Source organism: Diuraphis noxia, unplaced genomic scaffold (assembly GCF_037042655.1).
Source record: "Diuraphis noxia isolate RWA-SAM2 unplaced genomic scaffold, SU_Dnox_SAM2 contig0004, whole genome shotgun sequence".
Classification (NCBI taxonomy): Eukaryota; Metazoa; Arthropoda; class Insecta; order Hemiptera; family Aphididae; genus Diuraphis; species Diuraphis noxia.
The window spans coordinates 43,838,345-43,863,161 of NW_028301714.1; the positions used below are offsets into that span (position 1 = coordinate 43,838,345).

General features: G+C 29.9%; 2 protein-coding genes across 7 annotated transcripts; one reads left to right on the forward strand and one right to left on the reverse strand.

Moving 5' to 3' along the window:
• The first annotated feature begins 4,768 nt into the window (after positions 1-4,768).
• LOC149056093 (uncharacterized) lies at positions 4,769-12,266 on the forward strand. Of its 6 annotated transcripts, XM_089227018.1 has the most exons (11): positions 4,770-5,400; positions 7,531-7,722; positions 9,714-9,934; positions 10,002-10,250; positions 10,317-10,496; positions 10,577-10,669; positions 10,945-11,046; positions 11,130-11,276; positions 11,364-11,584; positions 11,647-11,812; positions 12,119-12,266. In XM_089227018.1, the coding sequence occupies exons 3-11, from the start codon at positions 9,715-9,717 to the stop codon at positions 12,208-12,210; spliced, it is 1,470 nt and encodes a 489-aa protein (XP_089083144.1). In that variant the 5' UTR covers positions 4,770-5,400; positions 7,531-7,722; position 9,714; the 3' UTR covers positions 12,211-12,266. The 6 variants fall into 6 exon arrangements, with proteins under 6 accessions (XP_089083145.1, XP_089083144.1, XP_089083148.1 ...); XM_089227019.1 differs by lacking the exon at positions 7,531-7,722 and having other exon boundaries at positions 4,769-5,400; XM_089227022.1 differs by lacking the exon at positions 4,770-5,400 and having other exon boundaries at positions 7,385-7,722; positions 10,002-10,166.
• A 1,202-nt stretch (positions 12,267-13,468) lies between these two features.
• Positions 13,469-24,003, reverse strand: LOC149056094 (uncharacterized). The gene is made up of 5 exons (XM_089227007.1): positions 23,723-24,003; positions 19,939-20,548; positions 19,381-19,449; positions 19,155-19,247; positions 13,469-13,591 (listed from the first exon to the last, which is right to left on the reverse strand). Exons 1-5 carry the CDS (start codon positions 24,001-24,003, stop codon positions 13,469-13,471), a joined length of 1,176 nt encoding a protein of 391 aa, XP_089083133.1.
• Between the last annotated feature and the right edge of the window lie 814 nt (positions 24,004-24,817).

The window sequence follows — 24,817 nt, forward strand, 5'->3', positions numbered from 1 at the left end:
AATACTTTACATTCCTCACATTTCTTACTTCAAATTTTAAAATTATCTTTTACAGTGTCTATACTTCAACATTTTAAGTAAGACTAATGTACTGTTCTATAAGATATGAAAATTATACATTATATAAATACTTATACATTTAAAAAAAAATAGAACTTTAAAATAAAAAATGAAAACATGTGTAACACTATAGTTTATGAAATAGATCCAATTTTCTTAGTTTTTTTTAGCTAACTCGTTAATTATTTTCTCTGTGTCAATGTGTACATTTTTGTGACAACCTAACATGGTTAATCCATTCAATCGATCCTATATAAGATGGATAAGTGGATTATATCCGTAATTATAATTTATGACATAATATGGGTAATTTTATATCAGAATATAAGTCAATGCATTAAACATTAAAAAAAGGCTCTGGGGGGATCTATCCCCATCACCCCCCCCCCCCCCCCCCCCATAACTACGCCACTGGTCTGGGGTTAATGATCTCAAACTATAAATATATTATATAGTTATTATACTCATTCAAATAATATATTCTTAGATGTTTGCTTATCTATTTGAATTGAATTATCAATGTCATATTGCCATACTAATGAATCATAATATATGACATATATTCTATTAATAATTTTTTTACAATAAATATTTGGTAGATAGTGTTCATTAAAATTAAGAAATATTTAAATTTTTAAGAGGTACTTAAATGTATTATTTTTATTCATGTATCTGAATACAATGTTATTAACTGTATATCACCGCACCTAAATATATTATGTAATGTTATGTTAATTATTTAAATTATATTTGTTAAATTATACAAAAATACTATTGTAATAATTGTATACACTCATTTGTTCTAGCTACATGATATAATATAAGTAAACGTTAAATAATATATTGAATTTTGGTTTTGATAAATTAAAAACATTTATTGAATATTTTGAATATTTTCATTAAGTAAGCGATCTACTTTATCTATCTAATTATTAGTTTTTAATTCATAACCTAACCTATATTGAATTTTATTTTTAATAGATTACAGATATTTATAAAGTTTACATGAATCAGAATAATATACAAAAATAAATCTGTTCATTAGGCATTTGAATTTAAGTACATTATAACCTGGTGAGACTAGTACAGGGTGCCTTTCCAAAAATTAATTATTGTACACATTTTGTATAGATTTTAATTGTATTTTAAAATACAAAATAAACTATTCTATAATAATTATTAGTTATTTCTATCAGTAATGAATAGGTATTGGATAGGTGCTGAAAACCCTATGAAAAATGTTTAATGAAAATAGAAAAATAAAAACTAGTCCAGTCCATGTATATCATAATTTTTTATTATATCAAGTACCTTTCACCTATTCACTGGTGAAAATATGAAATTATATATTTTTAATGGATGGGCAACTAGATACCTACTTGATACATAGATTTAAAAAAAATTTACCATACAATAGTTAATAGATACCTACCAATGCTCTTCATATGAGTGTCGTGATGCAAGATGTATGTATTTATAATAGATATGTACCTACACTAATTTTTTTTTTTTGATAATCCCATTCTGACATGCCAGTCTAACGTATATCCCAGTAAACATAGCACGTATAATATACGTGTATAATAAGGATAACTTTGGTGTATGTATATACGTAGAAATAATTCGTATAATAACGGTATAATATACGTTGAAATACGTATATTTTACGTTGACGAAACGTATATACATATTCGTACATTTTTCGTGATAAAATTACGTTTATTCTACGTTGATCGTACGGTTATTATTGGTTGGTTGAACTTACGTTGAAATGTAGGCAACTATTAACGTATATTTTACGTTGACGAAACGTATATACATATTCGTACATTTTTCGTGATAAAATTACGTTTATTCTACGTTGATCGTACGGTTATTATTGGTTGGTTCAACTTACGTTGAAATGTAGGCAACTATTAACGTATATTTTACGTTGACGAAACGTATATACATATTCGTACATTTTTCGTGATAAAATTACGTTTATTCTACGTTGATCGTACGGTTATTATTGGTTGGTTGAACTTACGTTGAAATGTAGGCAACTATTAACGTATATTTTACGTTGACGAAACGTATATACATATTCGTACATTTTTCGTGATAAAATTACGTTTATTCTACGTTGATCGTACGGTTATTATTGGTTGGTTGAACTTACGTTGAAATGTAGGAAACTATTAACGTATATTTTACGTTGACGAAACGTATATACATATTCGTACATTTTTCGTGATAAAATTACGTTTATTCTACGTTGATCGTACGGTTATTATTGGTTGGTTGAACTTACGTTGAAATGTAGGAAACTATTAACGTATATTTTACGTTGACGAAACGTATATACATATTCGTACATTTTTCGTGATAAAATTACGTTTATTCTACGTTGATCGTACGGTTATTATTGGTTGGTTGAACTTACGTTGAAATGTAGGAAACTATTAACGTATATTTTACGTTGACGAAACGTATATACATATTCGTACATTTTTCGTGATAAAATTACGTTTATTCTACGTTGATCGTACGGTTATTATTGGTTGGTTGAACTTACGTTGAAATGTAGGCAACTATTAACGTATATTTTACGTTGACGATACGTATATACATACATTTTTTTTGTGTAAAATATTTGTTGGTAATTTTGTTGTCAAAATATTGACTGTTAAGTAAACCTAAATCTTCTCTCTAATTATGTTAAGATAGCTGCCATTGGGACATTGGGTCGAACTTACGTTGATGGTTAGCATTGATAAATGTAATTTCGTTGTAAGTAAAGTCGAGGCTAGATAAAGGGGGGGGGGGGCTATAGCCCCGGGCCTCAGGTTGAAAGGGGCCACAATGTGTCGACTCATTTTTTATATTTAAACAAAAATGGCATCATCAAATAAATAAAACCTTATTACGAATTTCAAATTTATATCATATGAAAAAAGACTTAAATACTTTATTCCCGGAACACAATTATAATGGTCTTTGCTAAATAAATATATATATATATATATATATGAATCAATAAGATTGACATAATGACATCAATATCAATACTTTCTAAAGAGTGTGACTTTACAATAAATATTTCATTACATGTTATAATACACTTATAAGACAATGTGAGGAGTCAAAATCCAGAAAACAATTTTTTAAACATTGTTTATATTAAAAAGATATACCTATAATTTTTTTTTTATTGCGTATATGGCGACAAATTGTATATTCAAATTAGAAAACTATGTATTTTTTCTATATTATTATCTATAAAACGTATTTTATAATCTTTGGATAACAAATATAATAAGTTGCCGCCATCCCCCACCCGGGCATGGCAGATACCTACGGGTGCCCAATCGAAAATTCTGCCAAACCCAACACACACGTGTTCCTCCCCCTACCGATAACCCAACAAACAACCCACAAACAAAACCACTACAGCTAATGCCCATAGTTGTCGAAGCTTAAAATAATAAAAAAAAAAAAAAAAATATAATAAGTACTGTTTTATTAATTAATTGTGATTTTTTACTACAATATACAAATATACTATACGTAAGTTAATTAGTTTAATAAATATATATTTAAAAAATTACTAAATCTGAATAAAAATATGAAATTGTTTTGGGCGAAAGGTCCTCACCAAAATTATTAGTCCCGTTACTTATACAGTTATACATTTACTATACATTACTAAATCACTTGAATCTTGATGTATATGGTACCATGGTAGTTTCAACTACCATGCATTATACGTATTTATCGGGTCTATTAACTATGGCTGATATATAAGATAATATATTCTCGTTAACCATTCGAATTGTTATAATTTATTTAACCTTTATTAATAGTTTAAAATTGAATATTCACCCTTCACAGGCTTCACATAAGCTTAGAATTCTAGAATCATACGTAAGATTATTTACAAAACAATTAAAATTTGCTAACAGTTACAGAGGGCAAATATACCAGGATTACCTACCAGCTAATTCTATCTATAATTATATATTTATATACTCTGTTTCAAAAGAGAATAATATACCACTTTCGCGCATCTGACGGTCACCGATCAAAACTGTCCGATGAGCATACACCGATTTCAAATAACTTTATAGTTTATTTGTAAACAACGGTTAGCGCGAGAGTATAAACACGTATATTGTACTAATTGGAACCGGCTGTATATGCTGACGGTGGTAGCGCGAACGTCGCGAACCGTGCGGGGTTCTTGGTGGAGGATGCGCGCCGCCGACGTAACCAGTCGCGAAAACGGTATATCATATGATATATTATTATTTATATTTTTCTATATAGAAAAAAGATTAATATATTCTTTATTTCTTGCTGAAAGTTGAAACGGAGTATAGATTTGTATTTTTTAAGAGGATGTCAGCGCACTATTAGTTTTCTTTCTCTGGCCCACGCGCAACATATAGACAAAACGCATTTACGAAAAATCACTTTTTCTTTGCGTTTAAGTAATCTTAGTTATCTTAGTAATCTTAGATTAGAGTCACCTATTACAAAAAAGATAGTTAATAATACTTTTGAGGGAATGACATATCGATTTGTCTAAATATTGTCTCAAATCAATTTAAACATCATTTAAATTTACAACATTTATTTATTTATTTTGAAAGTGGAATACTAAGTCAAATAATAATAAAATATAAAATCAATATGTCATTCCTTCAAAAATATTATTCTCTATATCTTTTTTATAATAGGTGACTTTACTCTAAGACTACTTAAACGCATAGAAAAAATGATTTTGCGTAAGCGCGTTATGTCTATGTTGCGCATGGGCCAGAGAGAGAAAACGAATAGTGCGCTGACATCCTCTTAAGTTTAAAATAAATTAACAACAAATTTGTTTAACCGAGTGACGGAATCGTCAATTAATTGAGTAGTATTAATTGTATTATAATTGAGTAATTACTGCCGTGGTGTATAAACTGTTCAAAGCCACAACCAACCTATAGCTAAATATATAATAGCCAAAACACGGATGCCTGAAACGACTGGGTAATTCCATTAATAATCAATATAATTTTTAAACGCGCTTACGTGATAGAAACTTTGTTATCTGTGAATCGGCGTTCCCACCACCGCCGATCGCTATACCAAGTACCGACTAAACCGTAATTATAGCCATTGGCCGTTTACACATCTTACATGCACCCGACACGGAGAAACACACCGACATTTCCATTTTCCATTGCGATTTGTACACATCTGTCATCTTCACGTCTATGCATCCACTGTTCACAGTTTTACGTCTACAGACTACATTTATAGTGACTATTGTTTACGTATCCAGTCAACGAAAATACCGACTCAAATAAGGTAAAAACTTTTATAAACTGTAATATTATAGGTACCTAGTTACAGTGCATTATAGTTTTACATAGTATTGCGTACACGCGAATTGCGATGTCGCTAACATAATATTTTTTTCAAATAATAAACCGTAGATACATATCCACAATAATCATTGATATTCAACATTTAGCCAATATGGCAATATGTATTTGTTATCTAAATGGCTTATTTTACGATTTTAATTGCACATATAATCTTTTAGTGTATAGTGTATATACCTCGGTGTATACCTAATATATATTTCGGCGTTATTTTATTGTTTATACATTTTCGGAATAATTACTATTAAAATAATATATTAGGTACCTATATTTGTATAGTTTCGATTAATATCGAAATTAATGAATAGTATGTGTCCAGGTAATCATACCAGCGAAGTCGTAGGTACAAAAGGATTTATCAAATATGATTTTAGATTAATAATCAGTAAAATAATTTATGAAAATTATGAAAAAAAATATTAATATAGGTAATAATATAAATTTATTGTACCTATAATACCAGCTATTTATTGTGCTTTTAATTAATAATGTTTAAATGTTTATTATTGTAATGATAGCCATAGGTGCAAATAGACAAATTATTTTGGGGGGACTAAAGTTCCTCCTTAAATATTTTCTAAAAATTATATATGCTCAGTACTAATTACCGACTTTTGAACAGGGTGACTAAGTCCCTCCAAGCCCCCACCTATTTGCGCCAATGATGATAGCTAGGTTTAAGTCCACACTCCACAGTACTACTCATGGTTAGGTGCATAGGCGTGCGCAGCCCTTTTTTTCAGGGTATGGAGAAAGTTGCCACTGGCACCCCCTGAAAGTTATTTTAAGCATGTAAAATTCTGGTGAAAAAATATACACAAATATTGAAATGTCTGACTATATTTAATTAAATATGTAATTTTTGAAATTGAATGACTAAATAAAAATTAATAAAACTTAAAATGGTTTGAGCAATACATAGAACCATATTTTATAACTTGTATAAATAAACAAAAACATAGTCACATAAATAATAAACAAAAAAATAAATTAAACAAAAATTATATTATTGATCATAACACCATTGGGTAGAGTTTTTGAAATGATCAATGATGTCTTTGGGGGTTTACTTTCATAGCAGTTAAAAAAATTAAGTTATTTAATCTTCCTTGAAGCATAGGAGGCACTTCATAGTTTGGATTTCACTAAAGTTAATTTAGAAAATGATTGCTCACGTCACTTGTGACTGATATCACTTCAAACTTATTTAGTATGCTACTAAATTATTCAAAAATACTATGTTTATCAAAATATTTTAACCATAGACACCAAATGTGAAGCATTTTAGCGACCAAGTTGACTTAAATTTGTTTTGTTATAGTTTCATGTTTTAAAACCAAATATTGTTAGTATTGATTTTTATTTATCTTTGGTACGTCTGGAAACAAGGCTCTGTGTTTAGGGTATGCAGCTGCATACCTGTCATTCCCCCTAGGTTAGGGGGAATAACATAGTAACCTATGGTCAGGTTAGGTCTTTGTTTAAGTAAATATAAATGGTTAAAATATTTCAAACGTTTACCTAATATTATGTATATTAAAAATTATATAATACACTTTTTTAATAAACACTTAGTAGGTAGGTACAGTAATTAAATTTTTGTTAGGGAAAAAACAACTGGAGATTTTAATTAAATTAAACTATGCAATTTGATAATGTACATGCATAAATGTAGTAATTGATATGACATATGAACCAATTGGTTATACATTAGTGTCGCTTAAATTAAAAACTTATTTACCTAGTATTTGTTTATTTAATTATGCTGTATACCTAAATTGTTATAAGAAAATTTTTTATCAATAATTAGTTAAGTACCCTAAAGAAATTAAAACAAATTAGGTATTCATAGATATTTTAGGATAATTAAAATATTTAAACTATTTGCCTATACAGAAAAAAATATATTACCAATACCTACCTTTTTTATTTTTACATCAATATTAATGATGAGAGAAAACATCATTGTATTTTCAAACACCATAAAACAAATAAAAAAGCACCATTATCTTGGCATTCAATAGTATTTAATTTAATTTTTTGTAAATTCTAGACTAACCTTGGGTAAATGCTAAAAACATGCCAAAACATGCGTATAAACCCAGTTATAGTTTGACCAAGAGTTCTAAAAGGCGGCGAGAAAAACAAAGTGTACATGTTCCAGTCTCATTGTCTAGTGTTGATACTTTAGTGGTTCAAAATTCACCTAAAACTGTGTTTCTCAGTAGTTTGAGCTCTACTGAAGGTAATAACAATGTTGAAAATCAATCTTTCACTGAATTTAATAACAATGTTGAAAATCAATCTTTCACTGAATTAAACGTTTTTGCTCATGGCTCCAATAATTCTACATTTCAATCAAAATTGGCATCTTTTATTATTTCATCAAGACTTTCAAGAAGTAAAACTTCTGTTTTATTAAAATTACTTAAATCTGTTAAGGATATTGCATCCTTACAAGATCTTCCTTCAGATTATAGAACACTTCTTTATACTCCTTTATCTGGTAAAGTGAATATTGATCAAATAGCAGGAGGAGAGTACATTCATTTTGGAATTTGTAAAGGATTAAAATATTTGCATAGTGTGAATTATTATATGCGTCAACAATCAGTACTTGAATTATGGTTCAATATAGACGGTTTACCAATTGATAAAAGAGGTCAATCATTCTGGCCAATATTGTGTGGTGTTTGTATACAACAATGTGTTAAGCCTTTTATTATTGGAGCTTATTTTGGTACTAAAAAACCAAGTAATGTTTTTGAGTATCTTAATCTTTTCATTGAAGAACTTAATGATCTATTACGGAATGGTATTACAATTGGACATACAACAGTATCTATTACTCTAAAAGGAATAATTGCTGATGCCCCGGCTCGAGCATTTGTAAAACAAATTAAGGGTCATACTGGTTATTATGCATGTGAAAAATGTGAAGTAGAAGGCATTCATTTAAACAATAGTGTATGTTTTCCTGATTGGACTGCACCATTGCGCACTGACAATTCATTTATTCAACATTCAAACGAAGAACATCACATAGGAGAGTCTCCATTACAAAACATACCAAACTTTGGACCAGTGTCATGTACTCCATTAGATTATATGCACTTGTGTTGCCTCGGTATTATGAAGAAAATAATAAATTGTCTTGTTAAGGGTTCACGAAGTTTGGGTTCCTGTGGTTCTGTTCGCTTATCTAGAGATCAAATATTCTCTATTAATAGTCGAATGAAAGTTGTTGCCAAATGGCTATCCTCTGATTTTGCTCGGGTTCCTGTTGATCTTAATAATTTTAACACATTCAAAGCAACTGAACTCCGACAAATTCTTTTTTATACAGGACCTTTTATTTTTAAAAATATTTTGAGTACACCTGTCTACAACAATTTTTTGTTTTTAAACATAGCTATGCGAATTTTAGCATGTCCTAATACAGTTCATGATCAAAATGATTTTGCAAGTGATCTACTGAAACATTTTTTAAAAACATTTTGTATTATTTATGGAAGAGGTAATGCATCGTATAATGTACATTCAGTTATTCATTTAGCAAATGATGCTAAGAAATATGGAGTTGTTGATCAATTCTCATCATTTCCGTATGAAAATTACCTCCAACATTTGAAAAAGATAGTGAAACCTGGACGATTTCCATTAGTTCAGCTATATAATCGTATCAGTGAAGAATGGCACTGCAAGAGTTCTGACGTTAATTCATCTTTAATTAATTATCCGGCTTTAGACGGTCACCATTATTTTGGACCACTTCCAAATAATTTGCCTAGTGGATCAGTCATTCAATATTCTATTTTAATGACTAAAAAATTTACCTTAAGAGTTTCCAATTCAAAACGTCGAAGTAAAAAAAAAGATGACTGTGTAGTTGTGAATGATGGAAAAGTTTGTATTGTTAAAAACATATTGTCTATAAATGGTCAAGTATTTCTAGTTTGTTTACGATTTGAATATGTAATCCCTATTTATGAAATTCCATGTCCTTCAACTGCTGTTGGGATGATGGAGTGCAGTAATATCTTAAGTGAACTAGAATTGTATGATCTCAATAGTATTCAGTTTAAAGCTTGTTATTTTCCCAAATCAGAAGATTTAAATATTACATCTAGTTACTATGTGTGTTCATTTCTTCATATTGCTGATTAAAAAGGTTGACATATTTTTAAACAAATGTTAAAATTTAGAAATTAATATAATTTATTTTATTGGTTTTAGAATGAATCCTCAAATATATGCTGTTGTTTTAGCCTCGGAGAACAACATAATTTGTATTCCAATAACATGGTTGAAATGTGATAATGAGAACAACACCCCATTTATAGGTAACAATTATACATTTTACTGGCCACTAGTTGAAGCAGTAAAAGAAGCTAATAATTATGCTATCGTAGACAGAAATTGGACAAAAAGAAGTGGCAAACTATTGAACATAGCTGGTAAAATAGTTATTAATCTATTTTAAATTCAGATTCTTATTAATTAATTAATTTGTATAATTTACAGATTCTTGTATTGAAGGCAAATATTTGGCTACAATAGAAAATTTAAAAAAAAATAAGTTTGTCATAGTTGAGTTTATTGATGAGCAATCGGTCGAACTAGTACCTTGCAGCTGGATCAATGCAGATCAATCTGAAAAACAATTTAAATGTCATTGGCCCATGCATGGTAATGTATCAAAATTGTCTGCATCACAAAAGCAACCTTCCAGTTTGTGGAAAATACATTTCTGTGTTCCTAAAAAGTTTTTCCGTATGTTATAGAAATATATAGACTATTGAATATATTTTATTATAATGTGTAATATGTTTATTGTAGAATCATATTCAGAAGGGAAAAAAAAATTGACTTCATTTTGTGATACCAGCACCACAGAACTAGAAGATATAACACAACAGCCAAGAAAAAGATTTAAAAAAAAACACTTTGATGATTCTTTGATTGTTATAGATGAAAGTAATTTAACAAAGAACTTAAAACAAAAAGGACGTATTTTGAGTGGGTTAATTTTCAACATTACATTTTACTTTTAATTTACTCATATTTGTATTAATTAATTTTTTTGTGATGAATTGTAGTGCAAACCCGGTCTAGCTCAGAAGACAGTAATACAAGTCAATCCTTATTTTCAAATAAAATGTTACAATTAAATGTTGCTCCGGTGCCTAAAAGTAATTTTTATTGTCATATAATATATTGTATATTTTATATGGAAATAATTTGTGCTAATGTGCATTACCTGTTACATATTGCCGAGTTATTTTAAGTTAGTCTTGATAATGTACTAATTTTACTAATGTTAATTATGATTTTTAAATTGAATTCACTCATTCTTTGATGTAGGAATGGTAAAACAATATAAGTAATCTAGTATTATATTACTAGATGTCTTTTTATCACAAATTAATAGTGTATAAATAATATCATTACATTATATTGTGTTTAGGTATGTTTAATATGAATGAAAACCACTTTATTACTTCTACTGGTATGATGTCAGAAAATAAAATCCAGTTAACCCAGATCGATTTTGACACAGATGAAATATGTAAGTTGAATTAATAATTATTGAGCTGATAAATTACTGTAATACTGTCTTAAATGATTTAATTTGTAATATTATTTTTAAAGCTAACACAAAACTCAATTATAACGACTCAATTATAAGTAATGCAGATGGTGGTGCTAATAAAGTTGGTGGTATCGAAAATTCACAAATTATTACTATATCAGATGTAATGAACAGTATTCAGCACTTAGGCCATGTTCTTATGAATGGTAATTATTTCATTATACATTTTCATATCCACAAAAATGTAATATAAAAATATTTAAAACTTACCTGACATCATATTTTTAATTAAGTTTCTAGAAATATGTCAAATATACAGAAAGGGATAGATATTATTAAAGTTGATGTCAATAAAAATCAAGAAACACTTATGGAAATAGTAGATAAAATAAGAATTCATCAATCAACAACCACAAGTTCAAATTCATATGATTTGTCACTACTCAAAGTACCCGTCGCAGATTTGGAAGAATTGAACAAGCTCGAGGAGGATGCAGAACAAAAAAAAATATTAGTTGAGTCATTATTTATTTAAGAAAATGTCAGTGAACTATAAGTGTCTACTTTTTTGTATAGGGGTATATGTTACGTAGACATGGAAAATCATTCGATGCTAAACGTACTACGTACCTTATGATGAAGTTAACTGTAGACAATAGAATAGCAGAAAAAATCAATATGGAGGGAAGAAGAGGAGATAAATTGGCTTTTGGTCGTCTAGAAATTTCTAAAATTTTAATTGGTAGGTAAATGAAAAAAAAAAATCAAATTCTAGTTTACATTCAATATTAAATATACCATTTATTTTATTATTAATATATTTTTAGTAAAATTGAAAAACATTGCTATAATGTTATATACTCTATTCCCTGTAAGTTTTCCCATTTTTCTTTGTGCACGCAGAGTATGGAGGAAACGTTGTGATGATAGTTCAATATAGGTAGCCAACAACTTGATAAAATTGTTATAATATTATTGATGTTCAAAATGAGTGCTATTTATTTTAAAACTAATATGATTAACAAATGATTTTATTTTGTTTTTACAGAAGCCGTTAAAGATATGTTTCCCGATGAGTCCATATTATCAATAAAAAGTTATATCAGTGATTGGCTGAAACAAGCCCCTAAAAGAAAATGATATATATATATATATCTATTTATTTAATATTATAATAAATTAAATATTGTAACAGTATAAATGTCTATCTCATTTAATTTTTAGCTAGTTAATATTGCACTATAAATTAAAAAAAAATTGCTTATAAATATTAAATATGAAATGTTTATTGTTTCTTAAAATCAACAAAACACCCAGTATTGTTAGAAATCTATAGGCAGATTATGCACAAATAAATTGATCAATTAACATTAGTTATAAGATTGTATCTCTTTGAAGAGTCCAAATAAATATTTAAAATATTCTGTTGACAGGTTTTTAAATGAACTAAATAATATTAATTTAACATAGGTACTAAGTTAGTATGCAAAATATAAATCCTCCTTTAAATCTAATATACAAAGCTTACACATAAAATATTTATTCAATATAGGTACTGCATGTATACAAATAATATTAATCGTAAATTTATACAAAAAATATCCATTCTTTTCTTAAAAAATATTTGATCTTTACACAAAAAAATATCCACTGCATACTCAAATATATACTAATCTTACACAAAAAATATCTATCGTGTACTCGAAATATATACTACATTTATACGAAAAATATTCATTCTATTCTTCAAAAATATATGATATTTACACAAAAAATATCCACTGCATATTCTAAATATATACTAACCTTACGCGAAAAATATCTATTGTGTACTCGAAATATATACTACATTTATACGAAAAATATTCATTCTATTCTTCAAAAATATACGAACTTTATACAAAAAATATCCTCTGCATACTCTAAATATATACTAACCTTACACAAAAAATATCTATTTTGTACGCGAAATTTATACGAAAAATATCCATTCTATTCTTCAAAAATATACAAACTTTACACAAAAAATATCCACCGCATACTCTAATTATATACTAACCTTACACGAAAAATATCTATTGTGTACTCGAAATATCTACTAAATCTATACGAAAAATATCTATTGTATATGCTTAATGTATATTAAACTTACACGCAAAATATCCCAAAAAACGACTTAATACTTACGCATAATATACATCGATTATACATGCACAATAAACGGATACTAAACGTAGAATATTCGTTAAATAGTTATCTTTTGACACAAAATTATCCCATAATTATACCATTTATGAACTAAAAATCTAGGAGTATTATACGTTGATTCATAAATTATAAACGTATATTTAACGGATAATATACGTAAAAATGTTTACTGGGTATTATCTATTAAAAATTAACTATGTTGTTTGGAATCATCATTAAATTCTTTCAAGATGTAGTTCTTCAAGTATATCATCCAAGGGTGTTCCTTCATTTGTAGCATAGTAGAGATCCCACTAATCAATAATACTAAAATCTGTAATAATAAATTATTAATAAGTACTTAAAATTTAATCATGTAAAATATTAATCATATTATTATAAAGTTTTCCTGACTAATGATTTAATCAACTAAACTTAGTCCTAGTACCTACAAAAGATAAAATCGATTATTACCATTAGGTATGAAAGAGTGAATAACAATATTTTGTATCCTATTACAAGTAAAAAATACAAATTAGGATAATTTAATTAATAATAGGTAAGTAGAACCATAGAAGGATATATTCATAAACTTCCAAAAAGCCAAGTAGGTATATAAATGTTAGTAAATAAAATCATTAGTTAAATTTAATTTTAATATTTAATATTAACTTACGAATTTAAAAAAAAATGTAAGGTGTCTTGGTTTGGTCTGTTTAATTTATTTTATGCGATATGAAGGTTTCCCTACAGCGTTCAGACGCCGAGACCCTAGATTATGTATTTTGTGTATGACTGGTTTCGCTACTCGCGTCACTACCGGTCCGGACCAGTGTTGCGTCAAGACGCTGGGCGACAACATGTCTTTTAAATTTTCATTTTCCAAATATTTTAAATATTTTTCAAATATGAAATCTTACCTCAAAGAGTAAGTGCTAGTTTTTCCTCTGAAGATATTGGCTCAGGTACACGAAATGTAGCTTTCTTTGTTATATCTTATTGAACCGAATAAAAAATAAAATTGAACTGTTCACGATTTATACGAAAAAATTCCCGACATTTTTCTTCATCGTTAATAAGATGTACACCAATCAAATTTTTAAAGAATCCTTCAGAGTTCCTCGTGGAAAATAAAGTGTTGAAAGGTTTTCTTTTTTTTTTTAAATTAAGTTCATAATTTTATTAACTCAGAGTCGATTTCTTCATCACGAAGCAACAATTCACTAATATTATTATAATCATTAATAATAATACTGTTCAAAATTAAATTTTGATTCAAAAATTTAATTTAAAAATTAGAACTTATAATATTTGGAAACTACGTGTGGAAGAGACAACAGTTGCATTAGTTATGATTTAATTTTGCAAAATCAAACTAAAAGAGTGGGATAAAATTACAAAATCTATGGCGTTTGACTCTACAGGGTAAACGTAGTGTCCAGACGCATCGTCAAGACACCACGTTCGGTCGCGTCTGAACGCCGCTGGGAAACCGTACCTTTATACTTTTTGTACCTGCAGTATGAGAGGTTTTACTTTAACGTAATGTTTAGTTTGTATGGAGTTTTAAACTTAGTTTTGAATATCTTTGAAAAATAAATGATTTCATAGTCAAAACTTCTTCCTTCCGTTGACCAGAGAAAATTAACAATACTTGAAATCTGGTTCAGTCATTAGGGGTAGTCAGTATATAATACAGGACATAGAATATATAATTTTAAGTTTTGAGCTACACAAAAGAATGTATAGATTTTATACCTAATGATGCATGCGTGTATGTGTGTTTTATTGTCTATCATAAAGGCTCAGATTTTTTACTCTAGCTTTTTTTCTGGTAAAAAGACAATCTAGTTGCATACTTTGAAGGTCGAAAGTAGAGAATCCCTAGTAGGAATCTCTAGTAGTTTTCAAAACAATTATAAGCAAATGGGAATTTTTATGCAAAAAAAAGGCTAAATCAATTTTGGCTTAACTCTTTTTTGTTGGTATAACTCTAAAACAAATTACCGCAGATACTTAAAATATTCACAAAATCGTTTTATGACCATTTTCTAAACGTAATAAAATTATTTATTTATTTATTTTTTATTTTTATTAGCTATTAGTATAGGTAAAACTATGATAGCTCAACATTTACAATCTATACATTATACAACATAATATATTACATTATAATATTATATAATAAAGCCAGCATCCAATATGAAGGAAATTACTAATTTAATTTAAATAAAATAATTAATTTAGATAGTTAAATAATTGTCTGTCATGTTAAAAGTTAATAAAATTAAAATTGAATATATACTTCAGAATTGTTATAATAACAGTAAAAAATATTAAAGATAAATAAAATGCAAGATTTTTTTATAAGCTTTTTAAGTTAAAATTTTGGAAAAATTAATTTTAATTTATAAAATTTAATATTTTTGTACCTAAGGGTTGGAAATTTAAAACAAGGTTTTTCATAAGGTACATATTGTTACCAAAAATTAAAAAAAAATATTTAATGATTTTTTTATTCTATAGATTTTGAGTTCAAATTTGGGCAAAATTAAAATTAGATAGATGTTTAAACTAACAATTGTAGTTATTTTGTTGTGATTTGAAAATATTATTCGTAAGTTCCTACTTGAAACTTTTTAAGTATATTGTTATACACTTATACCATACACGCAATTATATCATAGCAATATTATAGAAATAACATCATAAAATATGGTTAGGAAATAATATAGACTGTCATATAATTACCTAACTATAACACTAGTACTAATACTACAGTGACCCACACGGTGGGGAAGATGCTGTACCTTCCCGTGGTACCCGGCGGCGTAAGTACTGTTGTTTTTAGATCCTCTCGATATTTCTGCGTCTCACCACATGATATTATCTGATATGAAAACAACACGAAACCAAACAGCATCAAACCGGCGGCCGAACGTTGTAAAACCTCCCGGCCTAGTTGGTGAAAACTGCCCTTTTTAGGGCAACCCCTCTGACAGACATGCTCAACACGTGACACTTTTTAAATCCAAAATTAAAAAAAAAAGAAGAAATAATGAAAGGTGACAATCAGGTACACTGTGATTCTAAAAACTTTAGAAACTGCGAGGAACAACATCAAAATAGCTCAAATAAATGTCGAAGGTTTGACCCGAGCTAAGGCAAACATTCTAAGTAAAATTTTTTCCGAAGGAGACGTTCTAACTATCCAAGAGACTCATGTCCCAGAAGGAGAAGCAAGCCACCTTAAGATTATAGGTTTTGATTTGGTAAACTACACTGGGCATAAAAAACATGGATTAGCAACGTATATCAACCAAGAGAAGCCCTTTCAGGACATTGAGCGGGTGGAGGGCAATGATTATGCAGTTGGTGTTCAAATCGACAACATGATTATTTTTAATGTTTACAAACCCCCATCGTGTAATTGGTCAGCAACTGTGCTACCCGTATGCCAACATCATGTTATTTACATTGGAGATTTCAACTCCCACAGTACCAAATGGGGCTACTCTATTGAAATTGAAGATGGCGAATCACTTTCAGACTGGGCAGCTATAAACCGTCTAAAACCGATATACGATGCCAAACAGGGTGGTACATTTGTATCTGGTAGGTGGGGTACGAAAACATCTCCAGATCTTTGTTTTGTGTCTGAGGACTCTGATGGCCTACCGTTAAGTGTTAATCTAGCAAATAGTCTTATCCGCCCACTAGATGAAGAACGGAAAAAGAGATGGTTAGAAAAAATGGATGAAATGGACTTCACGCCCTCGAGTAGGGGAAGCTGGTCCCTGCTTAGGAAACTGGGAGCAGCCCAACCGTCATGGAGGAACGAGAGCATGGTATCACCCAATTCCATCTCAAACACCCTTTTCAAGACCTCAAATATAAAACCAGGGGAGCTAGAAAATCTGAAGATAAAACATGATTTTAAAGAGGTAATTAATAGTTGTGTAGAAAAATCTGAAAGTATGGAAGATTTTAGAATGGAGGATGTAGCAAATGCAATGAAGCTCGTTAAAAGTGGTAAAGCTGCCGGCGTAGATGGCATCTTACACGAATTTCTCAAATATCTGGGTTTAAAAAGTAAAGCTTGGTTAACAAGTTTCTTCTCATCAGTTAAAAATAATAATGTACTACCTAAACTATGGCGAGAATCAAAAGTAATTGTAATTTTGAAACCGGGTAAACCAGTTATTATCAGTAGTATATAAATTATTTGAGAGAGTACTCTTAACAAGATTTCAAAAACAAATTGAGGTAAATCTACCAAAGGAACAGGCAGGTTTCAGATCAGGAAGAAGCTGTTAAGAGCAGGTTCTGTCAATGGTCACGCATGTAGAAAACGGTTTTCAGAAGAAAATAAAAACAGGGGTGGTTTTTCTCGACCTATCGTTTGCGTATGATACGGTCTGGAAACGTGGCCTACTATTAAAATTAGCAAAAATACTGAAATGTAAAACGTCTATACGACTCATCCACTCTATACGGTCAGACCGGAAATTTAGAGTGCTTCTAAACGGGAGAGAGAGTAGGTACAAGTACCTCCAAAACGGCCTCGCTCAAGGATCTGTCCACTCCCTAGTATTGTTTAATGTTTACACATCTGATATTGTCAACACAACATCGTGGAAATTTATGTATGCAGATGACGTGGGATTAGTAGCTCAAGCCGAGTTGTTTGAAAAACTGGAAGAGAGACTGAATGAGGATTTATCCATAGTACAAACATGTTTTAAGTCATGGCACCTAACACTCAACCCAAACAAAACTACTTCCATTGCGTTCCACCTGAATAACAGAGAATCAGATAGAAAACTATGCTTAATGGCTCAGGGAGTTAACATACAAGGAGAAGACGCCCCGAAATACTTGGGAATAAAGTTAGACAGGACTTTAACCTTCAAACAGCACTTAGAAGGAATAAAAAACAAACTAAAAACTAGGAATAATATTATCAGTAAGCTGGCCGGAACAAACTGGAGATGCAGGGCAAATGTTCTTCGCACTTCTGCTTTGGCTTTGGTGTATAGTGCTGCGGAATACTGTGCCCCAGTATGGGGGAGGAGTGCGCACACGAAAAAAGTAGATGTGGAATTAAACAATACAATGAGAATAATATCAGGTTGCGTTCGGTCAACGAAGGTGCAGTGTAACGACAAAAATACTAGAACAAATTAAAAACTCGACACACCTCCCAGTTCATAATGACATATATGATGCGCCATTTAAGCGATTGCAATCTAGACACCCTATTTGGTCTATCGAGAGTACAACAGATGTTCCGAAGGATTTGTGGAAGAAAATTTGAAGAGATGAAAACATCGTAAATGGCCTTCTCGTCAACGATCCAACCCAGAGAGTCCCAGGTTTTGAACTCCCACGGGCGATGTGGACCGCTCTAAACCGAATTAGAACAGAACATGGGAAATGTAATTTCCTTTTACATAAATGGAAAATGGTAGATACACCACTCTGCGAGTGTGGGCAGGTCCACACCATCAAACATGTTGCAGAGGTATGCCCTCTTGAATGAAGGAGGTATAGTGGGAATGAAAGAGACAGCGAGGCACAAGATTGGCTTAGTACCCTGAAAGTTCACCTTTAGAGCAAGAGATGTGTTGCAGTCACTCTATTGTATTTATATGTTATGTTTATATTTATTTTATAGTTTATAATTTTTTCTTTTGTTTACAGTTTTATATATGTTTATTTAAAAGTTTTCACCAATTAATAATAATATGCCATATGAATAAAAAGTGACCCACACGACATATTATTATAATGAACATCAGAGTGATGGTACCCTTGCCAGTTTTCCTCCATTTTTTAATTGTATACCTATACAAATTATTATTAATTGTTTATCACATATACGAGTAGGTACTTACTGACATCGTTAGTCTCAGATCAAAATTGAAGAATCCAAAGGCTGTTATTTCATTTGGTCCATAAATTGATATCTGATGCATGAATATTTTAATCTATTTAATGAACGATGATTCATAATAGGTATTAGATGGGTACACATAAAACAAACAGTCACAAAAGTTAGGTAATCGAATAATCATGTATAAATTTAATCTAAATAAAATTTAGTCTTATTATATTATTCACTTGTAACTTGGTATGGATAGTCATTTCAGAAATTCGGACCAATCGCAGATATGAAATAATTTTTTTTTTCTGAAAATGTATATCGTTTATGTTAAATATAAATATAAACAAACATACATAAAGAATAATATTTTAAAATCTACGAGTATTTTAATTGAAATTAAACATAATTTAATAATTAAAAAATAAATAAGTAGGTATAGGTATTTAGGTAATACCTAGTTATAATTTTTTTTTTATGAATTACCTACCTATAGGCGTTGGATCATTTAGGACATTTAGCCATTTAGGTACACTGTTTTTAGTACATATTAATTACACATTATATGATAGTTATTAACTCGTTAGAAATACATTTTTAAGAAAAGTGTAACCAACATCAATTTTTAACAAAAATCATTAATTTAATTTTTTTAAATAGTACAAAAGAAAGTCTAGAAATGAATCTATTTTGTACATTAGAAATTTAAAATAACATAACTCGTTGTAAAAAAATGGTCTTATCTACTACTTATGTTCTACAGTTAATCGTTTAGTTCTTTAAAAAATATTACAAACCTTTTCGATGACCCACGAGGTGACGTTGATGATTAAAATCATATTGAAAACGCTTTGTAGGTAGAATAAATATGGAACTATTTTATATTCTTTTGAATTCTCATATGTTATAAGAATTAATATATCAAATAAAGTATTGCAGAATGTGAATGTAAAATATACCAATAACACTGGTCCGTAACCTAAGCTAAACAATTTAAGCAACTCGGAAAGTTCAGCATGCAACAACCGTATACGTTCGACATTAATCGTTATCTCTGAATTTGTCCATCCATCTGGGAATGCGATTAACCCAACAGGTAATAAGCGTTTCCATAATCTATTCAATTCGTTAAATCGGTAACCCAAGTTACTGAGATGATAAAGCGATGTAACAAGTACTATAAATGAGATAGTATCTGGTGAATGGAATAAGATTGTAACATAGAAAGATATTTTTTTTAATTTCTCAGGATGTTCATACCAAAAAAGTTTTAAAAAACAAAAATAAAACAAAAATGAAACAAAAATAATATTCCAACATCTTTTTCTTGTTGAATATAATTTAACGGGGACCGATGAATTAAATAAAAACAGTTTTCTGTCGAATTCGATGATGTCATTAATAAGCCTGAAATTAAAGATAAAAAAAATTAATGTAGGTATTACGCATATGTACAATAAATTTTAATGTTCACAGCTAATAAGTCGTAACTTATTAATTATTATTATAATTTATAATAAACCTATTGTGTTTTTTTTTTATTCGACCTACCGCAACAGAGGCCATTGGGTGGTGGGTTTTAGACAGGTTTTTTACTGGTTTTGGGGTAGGGTGCCGTGTTAGTTCGAAACATGTTTATGTGTGTTTATTTGGGCGAATGTAAGTTCCCACACGAGATATAGTAGATAAAAATCATATTTGGGGTATGTATACGAAGTTCCCACGCGAAAAAAATTACACCCGTACGTAAGTTCCCTCACGAAAAAAAATTATACCGAATACAAACTTCCTTTCCACTTTATTCTTTTAGGACTGACAACTTAAACGTAGTTGGTGTGGTCAAAATTTGTTTGTTTTTGTGTTGCATAAAAGTCCAAACAATTGCCGAGGATAAGAGAAAGAAAGCAAAAATGAAGTATACAAATATTACACCGAGCAATATCACTACGGAAAGTAAGACTGGAACCCAGAAGACAGATAAACCCAGAAAAGGACCATCCAAAAGGAGAAATATGAACGATACTCTGCTCATCAAACCATCTGGAGCCTCTAGTTACGCAGATGTAGCGAAGAAGTTGAAGGGTAACATCGACGTAAGTGCCCTCGAAGTAAATATCAAAATGATGAGAAAAACTGATAAAGGCGACCTAATACTGCTAATAGGCAATGATGGGGCAAAGCAGGCAGAAGCTACTGAGAGGCTGAAAACCGCAATAGTTGAGGTGCTTGGTAAGGAAGCAGAATTAGAACACAAGCAGTACTCTGCCACAGTTGACATAAAAGATCTAGAGGCTGACACCTCAAAAGAAGAAGTCAGAGATGCGGTCGCCAAGGCAACAGGTGTTGTTCCAATCTCCATTAACCTACTCCCTTCATGGGGCGGTAGCAAGATGACAGTTGTCAGAACTAACCAAAAAGAAGCCATCAAACTTGCAAAAATGGGAAGAATCATAGTGGGGCTGGTAAGGTGCCGAGTTAAACTCAGGCAACCTATCACAAGGTGCTTCAGACGCCACGGCCACGGGCACATAAAAACAGCGTGCACAGGAAAGGATCGCAGAGACCAGTGCATGACGTGCGGGCAAACGAATCATAAGGCAAGGGACTGCAGGGTCCCTCCAAGATGTGTTCACTGCGAAGACATCGGACAAGACAGCTCACACTACCCAGGTAGCGCACGTTGCAAAGCAGCACAGGCTGCGAGAAGAATATCTTAAACTAGTTAAGCTTCATAACATGTAGGCTGACTGCCAAAACGAGAGGGTTAGAGGCCCCCTATTTGATGTATAAACCAGCTAGAACATTGTGTTTTTTTCATTTACTCGTATGTTTCACAATAAACGATGGCGGCTGGGGGGTGAAATGACTAACGTCGGTGCCACCCCCAGTCGTCGATAACCATGTGAAAAAAAAACTAATTACATAGATGATACAAGTATTACTATAAACGCTTGTGAAAGTGCAAATAATATCTGGACCATATACCTACACATTATATTATTCATTTTTATTATATATTTGGACTAGATTCAAAAAATTGATTGGACTTTACAATAAAAGACTTTACTTTTACAAAAACAATCAAATTTTAACTACGTTTAAGTTGTCAGTTCTAAGTCTAAATAAATTTTCGTGTGGGAACTTACTAAACCCCGTTTATTTAGTGTGTGTATACATATCTATGTACAATGTAAATATATTTATATATATAAGTGAATATTTGTTTGTTTTTATCCTTTATGCGTTCCTAAACTATATGGTCATGAGTCATCCGATCCCTGTGGCCCATGCAACTTTTATGGTGGGTTTTAGCATCCCAAGAAAGATTTCTAAGCTATTACAAATAAAATCGTATGAAAAAATGTTATAGGTGCATAATACATAACATAATTGTCTGTGTAGTATATTTTGGACTAAATTTCAGACGTCTATCATTTCGATAATACTATTTGATTCATATTTCATGCAATATTATTAATAATACCCATGTTTAAAATTGTATTATAATTTTTTTCGTATTACATTTGGAGTTATGTTTATTACGTAGATATATAGCCAAATGCATATATATTATACACATATTATTATAATAATGTGAATATCCGACTACCTATGTGAATATATAAAATGCATTTAATTTTGCATCCACCGAACTGATTTTCTGCGGGCGCCCCTGGACATAGCACTCATAACAGAAACCCACTGCAAACCAAATACCAAATTCTTCTTCATACGTTTTAAAATTTTCAGAACCGAACATCCTGATAAAACAGTCCGCGCTGGGTCGGCTATTATAATATCTTCTAAAATACAACATCAACAACTTCCAACTTCCAAGTGTTCAACTTCCCTCCCTCCAATTGACAACTATTTAGATAATAATAAATCACATTCCTACGAAAATCTCTTCAGTTGTTTATCTTCCTTCTCACCCGGCCATATCCTCAAAACAACTAAATCAATTTAAAATCCCTTGGTCAACAATTCTTAATGGGTGGCGTTATTTCAGAAAACCAAAGAGGAAAAATACTCCAAAAAAAAGCCAAAAATACACCGTACACGTTCTTAAGTCCAAAAGACCTCACTTACTGGCCCCAACACACTCCAATCCTTTTAACTATGATTATATCCATAGAACCAACTCCTCCACATCCATCATTATCACAAGGCCCAATCAAATGGGACGAATTATCCGAAATTATGCAAAACACAACTTACCTTAATATATCCCTTAAAAATAAGGAATATATAGCAAGTGCTCTTCAATTTTAAACTACCTTCCAATGTTAACCCATCAGTATCGCTAATCTCATCTACTCGACAAATAAATCCCATCCATAGGCTCAAAAGAAAATATTGCGCAGATTCGTTAATCTAAAATAAATTCACGTTGGGTTCCATCACTGGTAGGCCTCCCTCTTCATATTATTCAAAGCTATAATATTGTACATAAATTATCAAACTAAATAATAATAAATATCAAATAAAAAACAAATTATCTCTTAAAAAGTTTATTGTGTCAGACTTAGGTATATGTTAATAAAATTATATGTATTATAAATATATTTTAATTATTCCTACTTTATCATCCATTTCTCTGACATTCTTGCTATTATGACGATGGTCCAATATTTAATAATATTGAAGTAAATAAATATGCCAACTCTCTCCATTATGAAAATTATATAATAAGTAAGAATTAGAAATACAAATATTCGTAGCAATTCAAGAAAAAAATTATATGTTAATTTCGTGTTCCGGTATAATAATCCTGATTTCATGGTATAACAAAAATTCATTAATCCAATCATTTTAGAAAAAGTTATGAAAAGATTTAGCGTTTCCTTAAAATCACTAGTCATTTTGTTAATAATAATTTTACATACAAATAAGCAATAGCAAGAAACTTCTTATTATTTCCCTAAAAATAAATGCTTATTTGTGATTATTTTAATAAAATTGTCGGAACATCGAAAAAACACAACACTTTTTACACTAATACGTTAACAATTGGAGCGAGTCACAACTTGATTAATTGACAATAAAGTTTATTATTCATGCATAATCAAAAATTCGGTGCCTATTGCCTTATGCCTATAATATAGATGTAAAAATATAATCAACCACGTTATTTGTTTAATCAATAATAAATATTTTATTCATTTATTATTGAAATCATTGATACTTAAAAACAAAATGATTGTAGCATTTTGAACTACTGTATACATTTTATAGTTGAAATTATAAAACGTAATTAAATATTAGTTATATAATTGCAAAGCTATTATTGTAAACATTCGTCATTTGTTTAAGAAATTAGTAATAGTAATAATGAACTTTATTGCAACAATAATACATACATAAATACATAATACAAAATTACAAAAATACCATGAGTGATGAGTTATATATTGCAGCACCCCTAAATGCAAAGCTTGTGCTGAGGGAGCGAGTTCTTATCACCTAGGAATATACAAAAATTTGAATAATATAATAATAAATCTGTTTTTCATACTATTACGCTTTTATAACATTATAATACAAAATTTTAAATAATAATCTTATTATAATCATATTATCTTTTGAAAAATCAGTGTGTCTAAGAAAAGCGTTGAAAGAAATTAAATTATCAAACTGATTTATATTAATATTTAACAAGCGACATAAATTAAGACC

Coding starts and splice junctions, on each gene's coding strand:
- LOC149056094 (XM_089227007.1), bottom strand. CDS start 24,003: ATGACTAGTGATTTTAAGGAAACGCTAAATCTTTTCATAACTTTTTCT. Junction 19,248..19,380: donor CTATCCATACCAAGTTACAA/GTGAATAATATA, acceptor TTCATTAAATAG/ATTAAAATATTCATGCATCA. Junction 13,592..19,154: donor ATCTGAGACTAACGATGTCA/GTAAGTACCTAC, acceptor TTATTATTACAG/ATTTTAGTATTATTGATTAG.
- LOC149056093 (XM_089227019.1), top strand. CDS start 9,715: ATGAATCCTCAAATATATGCTGTTGTTTTAGCCTCGGAGAACAACATA. Junction 11,047..11,129: donor TTTTGACACAGATGAAATAT/GTAAGTTGAATT, acceptor TTATTTTTAAAG/CTAACACAAAACTCAATTAT. Junction 11,585..11,646: donor CAGAACAAAAAAAAATATTA/GTTGAGTCATTA, acceptor TTTTTTGTATAG/GGGTATATGTTACGTAGACA.